At 39.8% G+C, this 19,965-nt stretch overlaps 2 protein-coding genes and 1 long non-coding RNA gene across 4 annotated transcripts in view; 1 reads left to right on the forward strand and 2 right to left on the reverse strand.

Annotated features, from left to right (window-relative positions):
* Window positions 1–2,079: 2,079 nt before the first annotated feature.
* On the forward strand, window positions 2,080–11,775 carry epob (erythropoietin b). 2 transcript variants are annotated; one of them, XM_016470535.1, is made up of 5 exons: window positions 2,080–2,251; window positions 6,977–7,104; window positions 7,183–7,269; window positions 7,644–7,808; window positions 8,713–11,775. In XM_016470535.1, the coding sequence occupies exons 1-5, from the start codon at window positions 2,236–2,238 to the stop codon at window positions 8,875–8,877; spliced, it is 561 nt and encodes a 186-aa protein (XP_016326021.1). In that variant the 5' UTR covers window positions 2,080–2,235; the 3' UTR covers window positions 8,878–11,775. The 2 variants fall into 2 exon arrangements, with proteins under 2 accessions (XP_016326021.1, XP_016326022.1); XM_016470536.1 differs by having other exon boundaries at window positions 8,716–11,775.
* A 5-nt stretch (window positions 11,776–11,780) lies between these two features.
* The window catches only part of LOC107675989 (neuroligin-2-like), an 86,215-nt gene continuing 78,030 nt past the window's right edge, over window positions 11,781–19,965 (reverse strand). The window contains exons 5-8 of the mRNA XM_016470504.1: window positions 14,876–15,141; window positions 14,610–14,763; window positions 13,689–14,055; window positions 11,781–13,579 (exon numbers count right to left, since the gene is read on the reverse strand). Coding sequence (XP_016325990.1) covers window positions 12,658–13,579; window positions 13,689–14,055; window positions 14,610–14,763; window positions 14,876–15,141 — 1,709 coding nt within the window. The 3' untranslated portion in view covers window positions 11,781–12,657. The remainder of the gene's footprint in view (window positions 13,580–13,688; window positions 14,056–14,609; window positions 14,764–14,875; window positions 15,142–19,965) is intronic.
* LOC107676015 (uncharacterized) lies at window positions 17,733–19,145 on the reverse strand. Its single transcript, XR_001632673.1, has 3 exons — window positions 18,261–19,145; window positions 18,013–18,093; window positions 17,733–17,900 (listed from the first exon to the last, which is right to left on the reverse strand). It is a non-coding gene; the product is annotated as an uncharacterized LOC107676015 (long non-coding RNA).

The following is a 19,965-nucleotide window of genomic DNA, read 5'->3' on the forward strand; positions in this document are numbered from 1 at the left end:
TGTTCATCAAAGAATCCTAAAAAAATGTATCAGTTTTCACAAAAATATTATGGAGCATCTGCAACAAGCAACAACTGTTTTCATCATTGATAATAATAACAAATGTTTCTTGAGCAGCAAATCAGTATATTAAAATGATTTCTGAAGGATCATGTGACACATAAATAAAATAAAATAAATAAATCTTACTGGCCCCAAACTTTGAATGGTAATGTACAGAATATAGACTTATAAAACTATTTAATAAAGGGAAATTTGTCACTTCATGGTGTAAAACAATGGTTGTGTAAGTAACATATTTCCTGTCAGCTCTCTGCCTACAACAGTTTTATTGCTTTTATCTTAACATTAATCATCCTATATATGCATAGTGTAATCATGACAAACTGCCTCGGTTCACATACACATGTTCAGTAACTCACTGACACCACCTTAAGTTTTAGGTTGTTTTTTTAAAGCTGAAAAGGCTGATTTTGTGTGGTATAAAATGGTATGTGAAAAATAAAAATTAAAACAAAAACAAAAACCCTAACTTGTCATACTTTCCCAACCTACTTTATTTCTTTGGTATTTTCATTTTGTTCTTTCAATAAACATGACTGATACAAACCAATAAAATACCTAAGGAGAAATTTCTAGTTGATTGTCAACATTACAGCAAAATATGGATTGCTTCATCACCATTATCTTTGATTGATATCAGGCATCATTTCCAGTAACTGACACATGTATCAAATCAATATAACATTGTGAGAAACACAGGGAGAGAAAGAGTAATGAATATAAAGGAAATGTTCCTTTAAAAAAAAAAGTCCTTTAAACAAGATATTCAAAAACACTGGGTGAAAATGTTTCCATGTCTCTTTTATCAATGTTGAGTTTAATAAGTTTTATTATTTTGTGATTATTGCTCAACATTATAAGGATGGAGGGGGAAAATAATTGGCATGGTAAAAAAAATGTGAAGAGTAGATGAATTTGAGAGACAGAGTTGTTTGCAAATGGGCCTTGAAACCCACTAAAAACCGCACTTACTGGGATGGTCAAACAAGAGCATCTGCCACATCATGGTGACATATTCTAAATAACTATCTATTCTTTAAAGCAACACAAATACAGCTCCCTACACTTTAAGGCAGGGGTCACCAAACTCGGTTCTGGAGGGCTGGTGTCCTGCAGAGTTTCGCTCTAACTTGCCTCAACACACCTGCCTGGAAGTTTCAAGTATACCTAGTTAGAGCTTGAATAGCTGGTTCAGGTGTGTTTGATTAGGGTTGGAGCTAAACTCTGCAGGACACCGACCCTCCAGGACTGAGCTTGGTGACCCCTGATTTAAGGAATGGGACCATTAGGAAATACAGCCTTTATGAAAGTGCACAAATAATTCACAGGTCACACAGGACGAGTCTTCAATGACTGACCACTGCAAACCAATACCATGAACGAGATTAGCAAGCTTGTGGGACATTCCTTTCATTTTTAAGGGCATAATCTAATCTCAGAGAGACACAAATGAGGAAGGATAAGCAAATACCATGAAGCGAATAAGGCTGAGTAAGCCTTAACTCTCTCTCAGGCAGGCAGGAACTTTACCCAGTCTAAAAATGATCATGGGATCCAACTATACAACATTAAAGCTGCTACAAGGTGTTCAGAAGACATAGTGCTAAAGCGGCCCATAATCCATGCCTGAGTAAGGTAAACTATTTCTACAGTTGTGACCAAAACCATGGCTGGCTGTAATTCAGTATTTGTACACTAGATGGTAGTGCTGTAAAAAAAAAAAAATCTCGACATTCTTACGGTTAGAAAATACTATATAATACTGTATAATAATAGTTTTAATAACTACACACATTAGAAAAAAATACAACATTAAAATTGTTTAAGCTAAGGCACAATCTATTTGTTTAGCTTGTTTAAATTTACAGTCGCCAAATTATAAATGCTTCTAGTAAAGATGAACAAATTAACCCTCATACGTGAGATCACTGTCGTCACGGGATTGTACACAGAAACTCTGAATGTATATTGAGCAACACAGTGACAGTCAAACAGCACAGACAGAACGGAGTGCGCTGGAATACCATCAAGGACTCAAGAGGAACAGGGACACGCAGGAGTCATACGATGCGTGTGCTGAGCTCAAATCTGCGCAGGAGCTGAAGGGTGCAACAAGAAAGATCGCAATTAAGGATTTAAGAACATTATGCATCATAAAAATGCAGCTTGCGGATGCAAACATTTTCAGGTAAGCTAAGCTTTTTATAAGGTGGAGCAATTAAAGCAGAAAACTTTTGTGACGTCGTAATAATAGGGTAGTCCGGGGATGGTTGTAACATTTTTGACAGTTCTGTCTGTATCTTGGAGTTAGCCAGTGCATTCAAATTGTGATTTAAACTAGTTACAAGTGCCTGCTATTAAATGACGCAGCTGTTATCTTTGCAGCACAAACAGATAATGAATGGTTTAGTTTCAAACACAAGGAGTGAAATGTTACAATTCACCCCATAGGTTAGTTGTAACATACCCTGGGGTGAGATGTAACATTATTATATCGACCTGGGTGATTGAAATAAGGATTATGACAAAAAAAAAAATATTTTGAAAGCTTTTTATTCAGTACTGACTTTTCAACATAATTGGTGTGTGTGTGTGTGTGTGTGCACTGGTTTGGGTGGTTTATGAGGACACAAATTTGTATAATGACATGGGTATGACACAGGTATTACAATATGAAGGTGGTTTATGAGGACACTACCTGTAATTCAAAAGGCTTAAAAAACATAATAAATGGTGTTTTTTTGAAAATCTAAAAATGCAGAGAGTTTTCTGTGTGGGGTTTAGGTGTAGGGCGATAGAAAATACAGTTTGTACAGTATAAAAACCACTACGCCTATATGGAGAGTCCCCGTAAACCACCAATACCAACACGTGTGTGTGTGTGTAACAAATATGCTTCAACCAGCTTCAACAATTGAACACTATTTGTGTGTGTGTGTTACATTATCATCATAATGCTAAAACTGAATGGCATGTGTGCATGTGTGTAAGCATGTTTGTTACTGTCATAGCAGTTGGCCATAATAAAATTGAACATGAACATTTGAACGCTGAGAGACATCCCTCAGTTTGTCTTTCTCTTCCAAGACCTATACTGAAATTCAAAGAAAACATAAACATGCAACTAAAAATTTGCTTGGGGTAGGCTGTAACACACACACACACACACACACACACACACACACACACACGTGAATAGAGCGCCAACACAGTTGAACACACATCACACATATGCAGGTAAAATCCTTCTGAATCAGTCACTGTAGCTAGCTACAGTAGTTCCACTGGACGGATAATGGTCAGAATTAGGGGCGGTTCTCAGGGGGGGGGGGCTGAGCCATCAGAGAGACACACATCCAATATTGTTGGTTTATGTTCATTCAAGAGGTTACCGACTCATATTATTGTGTGTGAAAAAGAACTCAACTTGGTACTCGCGTGCTGTCTGAGTGGTGGCTTTCTGCATGCTCACTCCAGGTGTGGACAAATGGGGGGCTGAAGCCCACCTAAAAAGGGTCTATAACCGCCCCTGGTCAGAATTTACTGTGTTCTTCTTTGATCCACGCTACACCCCTTCACTGAGTTTTCTGGGCCCCCGTTCTGGGCCCCTTTCAACCTCTGCATCCTGTTGTCCTCCTTTCCCCCCCCCCGGTAGTGATGCCTCTGATAACAACCTTACTCTGTTTGGCAGTCTTATTGAACATATGTTCAAATCTGTGACGCTGCTGTCTGCTTTCTCTTCTGTCTCTCCTGCTCTTTTTGCCCCATACTCATTATCCAGCTGGACAGTGGCGTGCACAGGCCTCTAGAGGGGCAGGGGAGAAATGGCGTTACGAGGACACAATCGCGGTCCAGGGCACCTAGATGTGACTGAAAGGGCACTTTAGCATCAGCGATTAAAGGGGCATTTACAGCTAGTTTTTGCTGCGTAAAATTATGAGTGGATTTTTGCATCAGTTTGAACAAAAACAGCAGACGGGTTGATTGAAAATGCTAATTCATTCTCTGCCAGTAGGAGGCACATTTGGAATGGCAGAAATAGCATTTTCCCCGGTAACGGCTGTAATCCTACTTTATTAGGCATTATAGGAAAGATTAAATGAAAATACCATCGAAACTTTTCTGAAGTTAGTCAGTTCCCTTGAAAGATACATTCATATAAAACCACCCATGCAGTGTTTTGACTTTGAAATGTGTAGTGCTGATATTTATTCAATGAAACAACCCACACAATTGCGTGGGGCCCCGCAAAATGCGATTTCTATGTGACCGCTTGCTTAGGGCCCCCAAAACGCTAAATACACTTTGAACATAGTGAACAAATACGTCCCTTCACTGAGTCTGTGTTTTAAGTCTGAATGACAAATGAAAATGTTACAGTGTCATCGGTTGTACTTGTCAAAGGTTGAATAATCTTTGTCATTTAGGAATCAGATTGTGTGGGTGGCTGAATCGAGATTTAGCATATATCACTGGTGCTACAGATGTTGAAGGATTTGTAGCACAGGCCACACAATTGTAGCACAAGATTAAAATATATGTTACCATCTCTGAAAACAACCACATGTAGCCTAATGTAGTTCTATTATTACTATATAAAAACATTAAACAAAATAAGAAATATCACTATTGTAATAATACTGTTTCACTATAATAGGGCTGCACAATTAATCGAAATTAAATCGCAAAGGCGATAAATCGCGATTAGGCAGAAACTGCGATTGTCATGCGTATCTTTCAGTGAAGCACGGTTCTGTGATCAGCAGTAAATCATTTACTACACAGAGCCATAGTTCACTGACAAGCTACACAAACAGTTTTCTTAATCGCAGAACGATTTATTCGATTTCATAATCGCGCGATTAAATAGTCTGCGATTATGAATGCGATTTTGCATAGCTTGTCAGCGAACTACGGCTCTGTGTAGTAAACGCTGCTCCATCTGAAAGCACGTGATGGAGATTTACTACTAATCACAGAACCGGCTTTACTGACAAGATGCGCATGACAATCGCATTCGATTAATCATGCAGCCCTACACTATAATACAAAACAGTATTTAAGAATAAATATAATAATTGTTATATCATTGTATTTTACAGAAAATATTTATTTTACAGAAAACTGCAGGGTGACCTGTTATCATGCAGGGAGCCTATAGCTATCAATCACTAGAAATGTCTAAGGTTTTATTATAAAATGTTAAATAATTATGATAAAAAAAATCGTGACAGTAATTTCTTAATTTTTGTCAGGAAATCTTATGTATTCACTGAGAGAAAAAATATAACTCCTGTACACTTCTCTACACTGGAGAAAAACGTATGGATATGGATGTATACTTCCAGGAAATCCCTTATATGGACAAAGGCACCCAGTTATCGCTGTAGTTGAATAAAATGCAGATAAAGATGGTTTGATTGATGAAGCATCAATAGAATAGACATAAGATTGCAACAATATATGGTTTATCTGTGTTCTTCAATCCATGCTCAGCAGCTGTGAAACAGAGCATGAATATTAGAGACCTGTGCAAATGATTTGTGGTTTTTAGCAAATTGATTGAGTGAACGATTCGATTCACTCATAAGACACAATTAAAGAGATAGTTCACCCAAAATGAAAATTCTGTCATTAATTACTAGTTCCAAACCCGTAAGACCTTCGTTCATCTTCGGAACACAAATTAAGATATTTTTGATCAATCCGAGGGCTTTCTGACCCTGCATAGACAGCAACTGAACTGAAAAGTTTTATGGCCCAGAAAGTTAGTAAGGACATTGTTAAAATAGTCAAGTCAAGTCAAGTCACCTTTATTTATATAGCGCTTTTAACAATACAGATTGTGTCAAAGCAACTGAACAGCATTAATTAGGAAAATAGTGTCAATAATGCAAAATTACAATAGTAAACACTCATTTTTCAGTTAAAGACAGTTCATCATTGAATTCAGTGATGTCATCATCCAGCTCAGTTCAGTTTAAATAGTATCTTTGCAATCATTTGCAATCAAGTCAACGATATCGCTGGAAATGAAGTGTCCCCAACTAAGCAAGCCAGAGGCGACAGCGGCAAGGAACCAAAACTCCATCGGTGACAGAATGGAGAAAAAACCTTGGGAGAAACCAGGCTCAGTCGGGGGGCCAGTTCTCCTCTGACCAGACAAAACCAGCAGTTCAATTTCAGGCTGCAGCAAAGTCACATTGTGCAGAGGACTCATCTGGTTCCTGTGGTCTTGTCCCGGTGGTCGTCTGAGACAAGGTCTTTACAGGGGATCTGTATCTGGGGCTCATCTAGTTGTCCTGGTCTCCGCTGTCTTTCAGGGCTGTGGAGGTCCTTTCTAGGTGCTGATCCACCATCTGGTCTGAATACGTACTGGATCCGGGTGACTGCAGTGACCATCTGATCTGGATACAGACTGGATCTGGTGGCTACGGTGACCTCGGAATAAGAGAGAAACAGACTAATATTAGCGTAGATGCCATTCTTCTAACAATGTAGCAAGCACATCGGGTGTTATGAGAAGTGTTCCCGGTTCCGGTTGACCTAATTAATGCAGCCTAAAAATCCTTTAACGGATTTGAATATTAGAAGCGTATTAGTGTGTTATGTGTAAACCAGGTTAAAGAGATGGGTCTTTAATCTAGATTTAAACTGCAAGAGTGTGTCTGCCTCCCGAACAATGTTAGGTAGGTTATTCCAGAGTTTGGGCGCTAAATGGTCAAGTCAAGTTTATTTGTACAGCGCTTTTCACCATACAAATCATTGCAAAGCAACTTTACAGCCAATTAAGTTTCTACAATATTTAGTGGTAGTTTATCAGTGGTGACTGTTAAAATAGTCCATGTTACATCAGTGGTTCAACTGTAATTGTAAAAGTATTTGCGATAACAGTGTTTATTTGTCTGTTTAGGTCTGGTGTCGGTTTTGATAGTGTTTGTGTGGCTGGGTGGAAACCAGGTCTCTCCCCTCCGACCCATCTGTGACCTGAGGGTTCTGGAACACTTTATACGAGAAGCTCAAGATTCTGAAGTCATCATGGTGAGGTCTCTATGTGTTTCACACAGCATGTCAGGTTATTTTCAGAAACATCAGTCCATCTGTCTCTTTTTCTCTCAGCGAGGTTGCAGAGGAGGCTGTGGAGCGATGAAATCCTACTTTGTACCTCTGACTAGTGTTGACTTTGCTTTTTGGGAACATATAGACGTGAGTCATGATGCACTAGCTGTGTTTAATATAAAAAAAATGAATGTTTACATACATATTTATATACACATTAGATACTTAAAACCACCATTATGCAAATAAGTAATACAACATAATACAAAAACATCAATATACATCATGCACAAACTCTTTTATTGTTTATATTTACTTGTAAAGGTACTTTAAAAAGGCTTTGATATATTAATTCCTCGTACAAATCCATTTTTATCAGTTTTCCCATGCATTTCTCATGTTATCATCATATCAGCGATACCTCCTGATTTGAAGTATTGGTGTATTTTATAGACGATTAAATCCAGTGTATTACATAGAAAGTATTTCTACTCATTCATAGTGTAAATCTATGTGTCCAGGTTCATGAACAGGCCGTGGAGGTCCAGACTGGACTGTCTCTGCTGGTTCAGGCCCTGAGTACAGCAATGAAAGCAGTGAGCAACTCTCGTCTGGCCAGTGCACTGGATAACAACATCAGTAACATCCACAGCCTCAGCCAGATCCTGCACAGTCTTGATTTACAGGTGTAGTAACCACTGATGTGTTGTGACTATGAGCACATGTGTCTGTCACAGTAAGGTATATTCTGACATTAAATGGATAGTTCACCCAAAAATGAAAATTACCCAATGATTTACTCACCCTCAAGCCATCCTAGGTGTATATGACGAATACAATCGGAGTTATATTTCCCACTGTGCCAAAATATAATGAATCATGGTTAAAATATAATACTAGAGCAGGGCTGTCCAAACTCGGTCCTGGAGGGCCGGTGTCCTGCAGAGTTTAGCTCCAACCCTAATTAAACACACCTGAACCAGCTAATCAAGCTCTTACTAGGCATAGAAACTTCCAGTCAGGTGTGTTGAGGCAAGTTGGAGCTAAACTCTGTAGGACACCGGCCCTCCAGGACCGAATTTGGACAGCCCTGTACTAGAGTATATAGATATACTGTATATATATGCAGAGGCGGACAAAGTACTCAACTCCATTACTTGAGTGAAAGTTCTATATAATAACGACTTTCTACATCGAGGACCTTGATAGAAATGTAGTGGAGTGAAAAGTACAATATTTGTCTTTCAAATGTAGTGAAGTTAAAGTCACAAGTTCCCAGAAAAAATAATACTCAAGTAAAGTACCAATACTCAAAAAGTGTACTTAAGTACAATACTCAAGTAAATGTACTTAGTTACTGTCCGCCTCTGTATATATGAGTACACAATACACTTGAAATGGAAGGGGAAACTAGCTTAGTAACCAAAGCTGTTAACAGTAGTTGATTTTAGCAGTACAAACAGTCTTGGTTTGTTTCATGTGTTGTAATTTGTTTACGAGGCGATCCAATCAGATTTGAGAGCTGCAATCTATCCATTTTAGAATTTTTTGAGATAAATTTTCCCTAATGAGTCTGTTCTGTTTCCACAGCAGGCCAGATCCACAGTTCTTCCAGATGATTCAGCTCCTGCCAGCACACAGTCGCAGGAGGTCTCCTCTCTCCCAGAACTTCTGCAGGTGCAGAGCAGTTTCCTGCGTGGGAAAGTCAGACTCCTGCTTTCAGCTGCACCAGCCTGCCAACGGCAAAACAGCTGATGCGAACTCAGGAACTGTTTACAGCAGTCACAGATACACACAAACTCAGACACGAACACTTGATTGTGACTTGTTACTCAATCTTAAATCTTAAAGAGCTTATGAGTTCCAGGTGTCACTCTTTAAATGGTCTTCTGCATTCGAAAGCCTGTAGTCATGTTTCTAGAGAATGCATCACGTGTAGAGTGAAGTAACAGTCATGACACCTTGACTTATTCAACAAGGTGAACATGGCAGAAGAACCTGCAGAGGAACATTTCAGAGCCCACAAGTGGACTCAAAGGCTTATATCAATGTGGCGAACAGCTTGTCGGGCTGTATCCAGCCACCTGGACTACAGTACACCTGAGACACTTTTATTTAATTATATTTGTATGTTCAATTTTCTACAAATTCATGAATTGTGCTGTTATTTGTTCATTTTTTAGTAGGCAGTGTCCCTTATGTGTACGCATACTACAGGACCTGTCCTTTCTGAGATGTGTACATTTAACAGCAAGACCAAATGTCTTTTTTTGAGGATTCAGCAAGGTTTGTGATGTGGACACAATGCTGTGTGGCTGCTGTGGTATGAAATATGCTTCCATCTAGAGGACAAAACAGGAAGATTAAATAAAACTGCAAGTATACATAAATGATATAAGTGAATAAAATATTTTTTCAAGTAGACAATTTAGGACAATAACATGCAAATAAGGAGACAGGCCTGTCCGTATGTTTAATAACCTTTTTAATGTTGTCCAGTTCAGATACACAACATACAGTGTGTAATAGCCTGTATAGGAAATAGAAATATGAATTTCATTCTTTAGACCCACTGTGGTCATACAGTCCCCTCATCTTAAGCCGTTTGTATGTTGCTGAAATTCAACAAAATGAAACTCAACAGGTGCAAGTTTTTTTTTTTTTTTTTGGCGACCAAGCATTAATACTCTCAGTATTTTTTTTCTTCATTTTTTTTTCTTTAAATCCTCTATAATACATAGGCAACCCAGTCAAAAAGTATCACCATGTATTTCTGATGAGAGTGTGCTTTATATGTCTGTCAGTTGCCGGTAGAATCATCTCTCTCCCTTTATTTTTTAGAAAAATATGAACTGTTTAAATTCTCTACTTTGAAATATATGCAGCTCAAATTCACAACAAAGAGATAAGCCAGAACTCTGTGGAATCCCACCCCCACTCCAACAAATCTCCAATGGTTTGGGTAACATTAAATTTCTAAGAACTTACAACCAGGTAGGAGAAAACAAACACCCCACAGTGTCATTTAGTCCACTGAAGGGTAATGAAGAACACTCAGGAGAATGACTCAAAACGGCAGGCCTCTCGGAAAAAAACAGGGCTGACTCAAGCGATTTACATCCTACGGCCTCATACGAGGAAATAGAACAAGCTTCCCCACATAAACTTTCTCATTTAACTCTCTCCAACAAAATATTCTGATTAGGCCCTGATCGGTTCCACCCTCCGTTTTTCAAACGAAACAGAATCAGATGCAGCCACTCTATTGTCCATTGTCGGGTCTTGCAGCAAATTTGAATTCCAAATGCAATTACTCTCATCAAGTGCGCTCATTCTTGACTCAATATATTCTCTAATGTGGAATTCGCTTCGTTTCCGCTTCCCTCAACATTCATTACGATTTAATGTCTTTTGTCGAAAAGAAGCTTTAGTATCTGTAAACCTTCAAATGAAAATCTAATAAGGGTCTTCAGAATCGTGGGTGGAGGGATATGATTGGATGAATGAGCTTGCACCTGTTTATACAGTGGATACGATTGGCCATGAACTCAACAATAAACAAAATATTTACAAAGACCATGTCATCTCTTACACTTGTAAAAATGTACAGTTTGCATCTTTTGTTTTTCGTCATGACATGACATGAAGTGGTCTTGTGTGTTTTCCATCCACCCACCGACAAGAAACTCCAAAAACAAGACGACGAGAACAAAAAATGGATGGAGATGAGATCGGTACGCACAGTTGCTTGCATTATGGATCATAAATGTATATTTAAGTGGCATGAGGAGTGATGCCTCTTCCACTGTAATGCAGTATGCCTCTTCAGGCTGTGTTTAGTTTCTGACCGCCACTATGGCTCAGACCTGATGCACAAAGCTACCAGAGTGAGTATCCAGAGCTCATATAGAGGCCACATTTGTGCTGTTCCTCATACACTCACACTTACATGCGCATACATGAACGCAAATCGCCCATCTCACGCTTTCTCTCAGCCAGATCGTTCTTGGCACCCTGAAAGAGAGATTTCGGAAAAACACGAGAGGTGAGAGGTTGAACCAGAAGGTCTTACAGGGACTTGTGACAGGGCATGTAACAAGATGTCCACCTGATGACAAGTGAGCTCAAACTGAGATAATCACTCAAAGGTCAGTGTCAGTGAGGGGGAAGAATGTTCTGGACACATCATGAGCTCTCTTGGGCTCTGGATAAAAGAGAGAGATGGAGAGACTCCAGCTGTGCGGGAACGGGTGCAGGTGTTGATCCCGTCGCTCTGGACGTCCAACTCAGCAGAGTGAGTTTTTACGGAGAAATGGCGAGAGAGAGTGACACACTGAACTTTCCTTAACTCAATGTGGCATAATGTGTGGGTTACTACTGAGGACTGTATGAGCGGAGAGAGAGATAAAAGGGATAAAAAAGGAGAGGAAGGGACCGTGGATCTGATCAGTCCTTCTCCGGGAGATGAGCTTTGTCGTACAGCTTCCGTAATTATAAATGAAAAAAAAGAAGGGAACTATTTATCCTCTTTATTATCGTCAAGAATCAGTTTCATTTCCGGATATGACCATGTATCTACAGAGGGAAAAGAATCTCCAAATGAAGTGCACAAAATACAGCTGATGTAAAAAAAAAAAGAGAGAGAGAGACAGAGAGAAAGAGAGAGAGCAAGAGAGAGAAGACTGTTGCAGAAAAAGACAATAAAAAGAAAAGTCTTGAATCTCGAATGTCCATTTTACTCTTTAAAAATAAATCATGCAATTTTCCCAAAGCGCAATCAAGATATAAATTTAATTAATCTATATCTTTTTATATAGATATTTGTAGTGTTGTTAATTTCTCTCCATAGGCAAATAACAGTGACAGTGCAAAACAAAAAGCAAAAATGAGAGAGAGAGACCAAAGAAAAGAAAAACTAATTTGGCACTTTTTTTTCTCAATTCTGCAAATTCCTTGAATAAATCCAGTTCAAGTGATTCTCTCCACGTCCGTCCACTAGACTGCATCTGATTGGACGATGATCACAGTACTTGGCACAAGAATGCTGGTAAAAATTAGATAGTAGAATATTTTTTCATTCATAGCCTTATAAGGTTATCAATAATACATATTTTACACGTATGTTTTCTTGATTTATAAAACAGTCCGAAGCAGGAAAAACTGTTCTTTTTGGGGGACTAAAAATGGCTACAGCAGAGCAAAAGACTGTTGGGGAGAAGACAAGAAAGAAAAAGGGAAAGGTGGCAATGGAACTTGAGGGGGGAAAAAATAGGAGAAAAAACTAAATGGGAGGGGATAGCTGCTGTATTGAGTAGGGAAATTGGCCAACATTTCTCCACCCAAAATCTTCTCCAAGAATGAGAGGAGCAGGAAGAGTAAAACAAGAAAGAACGAGAGAGAAAGAGAGTGTGCTGGGAGTGGACTTAAAAAGGACAGGAGTGGTGTGTCGAACAGTATCCGTGTAGAGCACCACTCTTAGTACCGGAGGTCTGTGTTCCTATGTGTTTGGGGGGCCTGGTCCCCTTAGAGGGGTTACTATACTCGTGTGGTGGAGTGTTGGTGGGGCAGGGCGTTGTTGCTATGCCCAGCACTTGGTGCAGGCGCAGGGGGATAAGTGTTGAAGGCATGGAGGGGCTGCATGCCAGTGATGGTGCTGGGGATCATAGAAAGGGCGTTAGCCGTCATAAGTGGCACGTCCTCAGGTGCCCGCCGTAGCGCCAGAGTGTAGTCCGGCGGGCACACAGGTGGTCTTAGAGGCTCGAGGTCACCGTGGAGACCACGCGGTGGAAGAGGCGTGCCGTGGTCGAGTTCCACCCTTTGCTGCTTCATCTGCAAGGACATTAGCTCCTCCTCCTGGCTCAATGCCAGGTCGTTATGGGGTGGAGCCCCCACAATGCCAATGCCCGGCCCCGTCCCACGTTGAGGTGAGAGGCGTCGATGGCGGCGCTGCAGCAGCTCGTGCCGCTTGTCGCGTTTATAGTACAACGCGGCAAACGCCAGCACGTTGAGGAAGAGCAGCGACGCGCCCACTGCTACTGTCACGCTCAGCTCCGTCGAATAGTCCCGTGTGTCGCTCGGGAATGGGAAGCGTTCAGGAGGGTGTTCAGAACCTTCGAGGTCCGGGTCGGGTGGGTAGGTTGAGACCGTGGGGTGGCGAGTAGAGCGTGTGCCAGGGCTCTGGGCCGTGCCCTTCCAACCGGGCCGGTGCGGGCTGCCGGGTGGCAGCCGCGTGGTTATGGAGCTGATGATCTCCTCATGAAGGGTGTGGAGGTGAGGAACCAGCTCAAGCCAGAAAGCAACTTTGTTGGCACGGTAATTATCCCGGATGCGAGGCTTCAACCCGATGTGGAGGTACTGCTTGTCTTTAGAGCTGAATTTGGTCCAGATAACTTCCTCGAAGCGATTGGGCTTAGTATGGATGAACTTGGTATCCTGCGGTACTGGAATGTTCGGATCACTGGAAAAAATATTGAAACAAAGTGAGAAGAAAAAAGGACAGAGGAAGATAACTGCATTTGTACTCTGGTCTCACAAGGTGAACAAATTCGGACAGATCAAACTCTCACCCCGTCTTGGCGAAGTTGGTCCAGTATGTCATCACCACAGCGCTGAGCATGACATCGTTCTTGGAAAAGTTGCAGGGAAATAGATCTGTGGCACCCACCATGGGAACACCAAACACATATGGGATCTCGTCACCATGTGCTGCATCTGCCCACTCGGGTCGTGCTTCCGTCTGGCAGTGGTGGTGGAAGGTATAAAAATAAACAGGGGACTGGAACTCCGCATGCAGCTTAGCTGTGGCCACTGCTGGCGCCACCCACTGGTGGTCGGTAAAAAGTGCAAGTAGTGTTTTACGCCGCATGTCACTGTTATCGCGGTCAGCCCAATCTGTGTACATGAACTTTATGGTCTCCCGCAGTATGTCTTTACCTAAAAAAGGGACAGAGACACCAAGAGAGAAAAAGATGGATGTTGGTTGTTGAAAGACAGAGTTGGTTGTCACACAAAGCAGGGCACCTTGACCCAATATAGGAGACAGTGAGACAGAAGCACCCAAGGTGAGGGGTAAAATTAGACTGACTACCTTGAACAACCGGTAAAAGAATATGTAGATGTGTATGTCAGTGTTGCCAGCAGAAATCTGTGGGACAGTCCTGAATGTACATGTAATACATTTTCTTATGCACACTTATGCACAGATTTCATAGATCTTATTTGGACCTCAAAAGCAAAACATTTCTTTTAATAGGTATTCCATTCAGTGCCTGATTAGAAACCCTAAAAAAAGGTTACATTGTGTTGAATATGTACATATGACAAGTGATGTATTTTAAATCACTGCATTTAATTTGGCATGTATACAGCTCAGTGAATAGTATAATTTTTTTTGACGTTGTGCTGTAGACTGAGTGGCAGCAATGGCAGTGCAAACACCGGTCAATGTCTATGTTGCGAGTATGTATGGGTGTATCAGTGAAACTCACCATCTGGGTATCCGTAGAGGTTGTCCACAAAATTTGATATGGTGTAGTCGAAGGAAGCAGCTGAAATACCATCCTCACCCTCACTGTCATCTACAAATTTCAGCCCTTCACCCTGGTTCACCCCCAACAAGATGTCGTAGTTCAGGAATTCCCCCTGAGGACATTACACAAATGTCACCCATTGTACTCACTTTCACTAATTAACTGTCACGATTAGACTCTGAAGCACTCTAAACTCTGGGACCCTGCAGTGTCTAAATTCACACCTGCTGCATGAGGATCTCAGGGTCATCGGGTACCACATCACCGTCCACCACCGGTCCGAATGCAATGTGGTAGCGGGCAGGTTGAATATCCTGATCCACCAGCTCCCTGAAGCTCTTCCTTCGCAGACAGTCCACCAGATCTGCAGTGTCGCTGTAGCTACAACCCACCTTCTTGGCCAGGATCTTGGTGTACATCAGGGGCCGGTAGTTCACTGACCAGCTGGATATGGCGGAGCCACTCTGAGCAATGGCCCTCTGGAACAAACCTGAAACCAGGGCCAGTTACAAGACAATGACTAAGAATAGTCAAAGAGCAGGCTATAATGTGAGTGAGTCAACGTGGATAGAGTGTGACCCATGACCATGAGCAAGATAAAGACACTGAATATCTTTTATCACCACAAAGGGAAGGCCAGTGGAACTAATTTCCTACACAAGAAATGCTTTCCAGTCTGGTTTCTTAACTTTAGAACAGAATATTGACTTCAGAATAGAATAGAACACATTTTTTAACTTCAGAACAGAAGAGATTCTTAACTTAAGAACAGAGCAGAACTTTAACTTCAGAACAGAAAATAATATAATCTAAATTTTTGAAAAAGACCAGAACTGAATCTTAATTTCAGAACAGAACAGAACAGAAGCTCAAGTTCATAAAATAACAGCAAAAACTTCAGAAATTCATTCTTAACACATTCTTCAGAACATAATCTTAACTTAAAAAAAAAAGTGAATAAAAGAATAGACTCTTAATTTCAGAAAAAAGCAACCGATTCCGAATTTTAACTTCAGATCAGAAGAGAATAGAATCTTGGCTTCTGAAGACAAATGCACCAAAATAATTTCAATTGTACATTTTTGCATTTGGCAGACACTTTTATCCAAAGTGACTTGCATCGCATTGAACAGACAAACAATTTTATCAATTCATGCATTCCCTGGGAATCAAAACCATGACCTTGGCATTGCTAGTGCCATTCTCTGCTGGTTGAGCTACAGGAATGCCGGAATGCTGGGATGCCAGAATATGATTGGTATTGTGTGCTGGCTAGAAAGAGAAGTGAGGTGCAATATGTATTTAATCTTTACAAATATTTAATTAAACAGTGTGTCATGTAAACTCCGACCAAGACTGTCAATGTCATCTCAGACTTTTGGACCTTACTGTATATGAAACTGTGCTACACATATCAAATTAAAGTTCTGAAACTAGTTTTAATGGTCAGAGAAATAAGTTGCTAAGCTAACATGGTGCACAGTAGAAAGGTCATGCTGGCTTCAACAAAGCATAACCAATAACAGCATGAACCAACAGTCAGGAGCTCCTTTTAATATGTGTAGGGCAGGTAGAAACTCTGATTCATTACTTGAGTGAAAGTGACAAAGTGAGCTCAGCAGTGTTCAAAAAGGCTCTGGATAAGCATGAGGAAACCATCTTGGCTTTCAGAACCCTGCTGCACCATTATGTAAAGTGTCCCACGGTTTTCATCTGCAGATTCTATTATTAATTATTAAAATGTTTCCCCCACCCCCACCCCCAGTCTCTCTCACACACACACACACACACACACACAAAATACTCTATTGCAAGACCCCTCAGCTCCAGTTCCCTATGAAATCAATTAAGAATCAGCTTAGCTGCAGTCGAACACTTCTGCAACACACACATAGTTGTACATGCTGCTCATTATGAATTTGTCTCACATCTCTCCATTTTTATCACACAGCACTCATTATAAACTGGCATCAAATGCAGATGCACGTGTGATCTCGAGATAGTGGTGTAAATCAGTCTCGCATGCACACAAACTCACACACATACTGCAAGGCATTGCCAAAAATCAGTCCCACTTTCAGACAGCCGCACAGTATAAAAAGTATAAAAACATTTTGATCATAGAATAGTACATTGTAAAAATATATAGCACAAATAGGGTTATAGACTTTAAAACAATTCCAAATATCCAAAAATAAAAGTCTTCCAGGTTTGGAAGGGCATGAGGTTCAGTAAATTGCTCAGTGACAACCCAGGTAAAAAAGAAATACACTTAGTTGTACTAATATCGATTAACTTATTATATTTTTTATTATACTATACCAAGTGCATTGTTATTTTAGAATAACTAAGTATGTTAAGTGCTTTTTAAGATATGCTTAAGATCAACTTAATAGCAATATATCAAGCTAATAGCAACATATTTTAATATATTTAATTGTTTTAAAATGGAACTTCTTCAAGTATCTTTAGTGTAACTTAATTGTACTTCTTTACATTATTTAAAATACTTTTATACTTCTTGAGGTAGTTATATATTTTAAGCTTCACTTTAATGTGCTTCAAGAACATTTTCAATAGCGTTTCAGCTAATTAGAAATGCATTACTAGTACTAGTAGTATTGTTATAAAGCTATTTTTCAGCATTCTAATATGGTATATTAAAAAGTACAAAAATCATTAATTAACATGACGCACACGTACACACACTTTCAGATCTAGAAAACTTTAATGTACTTTACAACAATAAATCTTGTGCACATTACACCAATAAATTAATTGAGTACATTTAAAAAGTACAGAAGCATATATAAACTCTTGACCAAAATAATTATAGTAAATTACAATAAATTAAAATAAAGATCAGTGAAATGGTATAACAGAAATACTTCAATTTGTAGAAAGTTTCTGTTATACCTGTATTACTGGAAAGTACACTATGAATATTCCATCATCGAATAACAATGCATAATGCAGTTTTCTGTGTGCGCGCGCACACACACACACACACACACACACACACACACACACGAAGTTACCAAAAAACAATAAAGTGAATAAAGTGCATTTTTTACTAACTCAAGCCTGCAAATGGCTGAACTAAACAAAGAAACGAAAAACTTGAAATGTCACCATCGTCATCTTCAAGTGGAGGCTCACTTTTCTTTGAGTACGACTTGTTGCATTTTCTGCATCTGGGGGCATGTAATTCAGACACTGTGGTCTTTGAAAATTTCTTCATCACAGGGTCTGTGAAAGGAAAAATAATTAATCAGTGGTTTTGAGTGGTGTTTTTGAATATCATATGCATTATAATTTGCATAGATATGCATTAGAATTTCTTTGACTGTACTCAGTTTACATTTCAAAGCTTTTAAATCCTCATCATGCTTGACATAAGTGTCCGTTTTTATCCTCTTGTCTGTCGTCACCATACAATACTCTGCGTTACATTGAACATAAGGTTAGAAGAGGCCCAACATCTTTACAACAGAAGTGATGAATCCAAAGTTAGCATGATTCTCAGAGTCCCAATAATCACTTTATTAAGAAATATGTCAGCCAGAATGAAACCTTTGAGATTCACTGACATGAGATTAAAACACTTACCACTCTCTTCTTTGCTCGTCTCTCTGATCTGATTTCAAATTGTCTTCTATTGAAACAGCAGCTGATCTGAAAACAACAAATTAACTAATATTTCACAATAAAATACTGAAAAAAAAACAGGCAGGCAAATGATGATTAGTGTTTTCTTTTTAACAATGACAGCACAATGTACCTGGTGGGTAATATAATCAAAACCTTCTCAGCCCTTTTTACAGTTTAATCTTTGTACCCACAATCAAACAGGCAATAAAGTTGTAAAACTTGAAGGAATATAAACACTAATCAACAAGTGCTACCGAGGTGGCTGGACAGCTCAAGATGAAGTAATTGTATGGTCATAATGTGGTGTTTTTCAAACTATTGAAAGAACATTTACTTCATTACAATTAGGCCAAATTGTTGAGGGAAAAAAATCACAACTTCATTTTAATAAAAAAAAAAAAAAAAAGTATGTTAATGGTGTACATGCTATACTGACAAATTATTCTTTCTGCCAATACGTTGCACAATGTTTTTATAGTTGTGTTAAGAGACAAAATGCCACTACCTAGACTTTAAGCAACCATACTGTATATCCAGTGCCTACAGTTGTTAGATAACTAGCTAGTAAGTCAGTTTCGTGTTACAGCGGCTAACGTTAGCATTCCACGTGTTAGCTAACATTTGCAAATGTACACCAGCTCAATCCACCTAGGAAAAACTCAGAAGTGATCTTAAATTTAGTTAAACAAATGGAACTTATCACCAAGAAGCTGTATTTCTGCGGGCAATATCTTCATCTGTCCGTGTCTGCTTCGTCTTAGCATGCATACATTAAAAAAAAAAAAGAAAAAAAAAAAAAAAACAACTTTTAACTGGTAATGACAAGTAACAGAAATGAAATACTTAACTAGAGTCACAAAATACTGCGGTTCCAAATCTACACACAATAGGGCCTTTCGCACCGCTTTAGTTCCAGAACTAATGGCGCTTTTCCACTGCGTGGTACGACTCGGCTCGGTACGGCTCAGTACGGCACGGCACGGTTTGCGTTTCCACTGCAGTTCAGTACCGCTTTAGAGTGGGCGGGATTATTCACATGTCGTTAGTTGCGCCGCCTCTACTACCACGACTCCTAAAAAAAAAACTTTTTCATTCCGCGTCGCCCCATCAAGCTCTCGCTGGATCCGCTCCTCTGCTATCAAGAGAGGAACGTCTGTACTTCCGCAACAGACAACACTTTTTGGTTGTTAAAAAAAAGGTGCGCTCGTTCAAAACAGTTGCGTTCGATCCTTCGCTGGCTATGCTGATTTAAATCTAGCGGTTCTTTTGTGTTTGTGTTGCAAGTTCAGTGACGCGGGTAGTGACGATTCTCTCCGGCCAATCCGTGATCAGCAGAGTTTACACGTCACGTTTTGGTAACGGTACGGTTCACTTGGAACCGAAACGAATGTTTAAAAAAACTTCTAAAATCACATTAGATAAACGGCAAAAGTCAACAGGCTTTTCAAAATCCAAAATATTGCCAAACAGGCGCTTTTGCATTTCGGTTCGAAACTAATCATCCGCCATCATCTTGTCTGTGTCACCTCACTCTTCTTGTCAGTCAGCTTGACTCACTCTCCTCACTGGAGAAATTAAATCTGATCTGTGATGCAACTGTCGTTCGGCACGCTGCATTGAGCAGCCGCGTTCAGTTTTTAATTGTAGTGTCTGTTCTTTTACT

This window comes from Sinocyclocheilus anshuiensis, unplaced genomic scaffold (assembly GCF_001515605.1).
Source record: "Sinocyclocheilus anshuiensis isolate Anshui unplaced genomic scaffold, SAMN03320099.WGS_v1.1 scaffold2012, whole genome shotgun sequence".
NCBI lineage: Eukaryota > Metazoa > Chordata > Actinopteri > Cypriniformes > Cyprinidae > Sinocyclocheilus > Sinocyclocheilus anshuiensis.

Bases quoted from the DNA above. Each gene is read 5' to 3' on its own strand.
- epob (XM_016470535.1), top strand. The intron at 7,105-7,182 runs GTGAGGTCTCTA...TTTTTCTCTCAG, and splicing joins AAGATTCTGAAGTCATCATG to CGAGGTTGCAGAGGAGGCTG. The intron at 7,809-8,712 runs GTGTAGTAACCA...CTGTTTCCACAG, and splicing joins TGCACAGTCTTGATTTACAG to CAGGCCAGATCCACAGTTCT.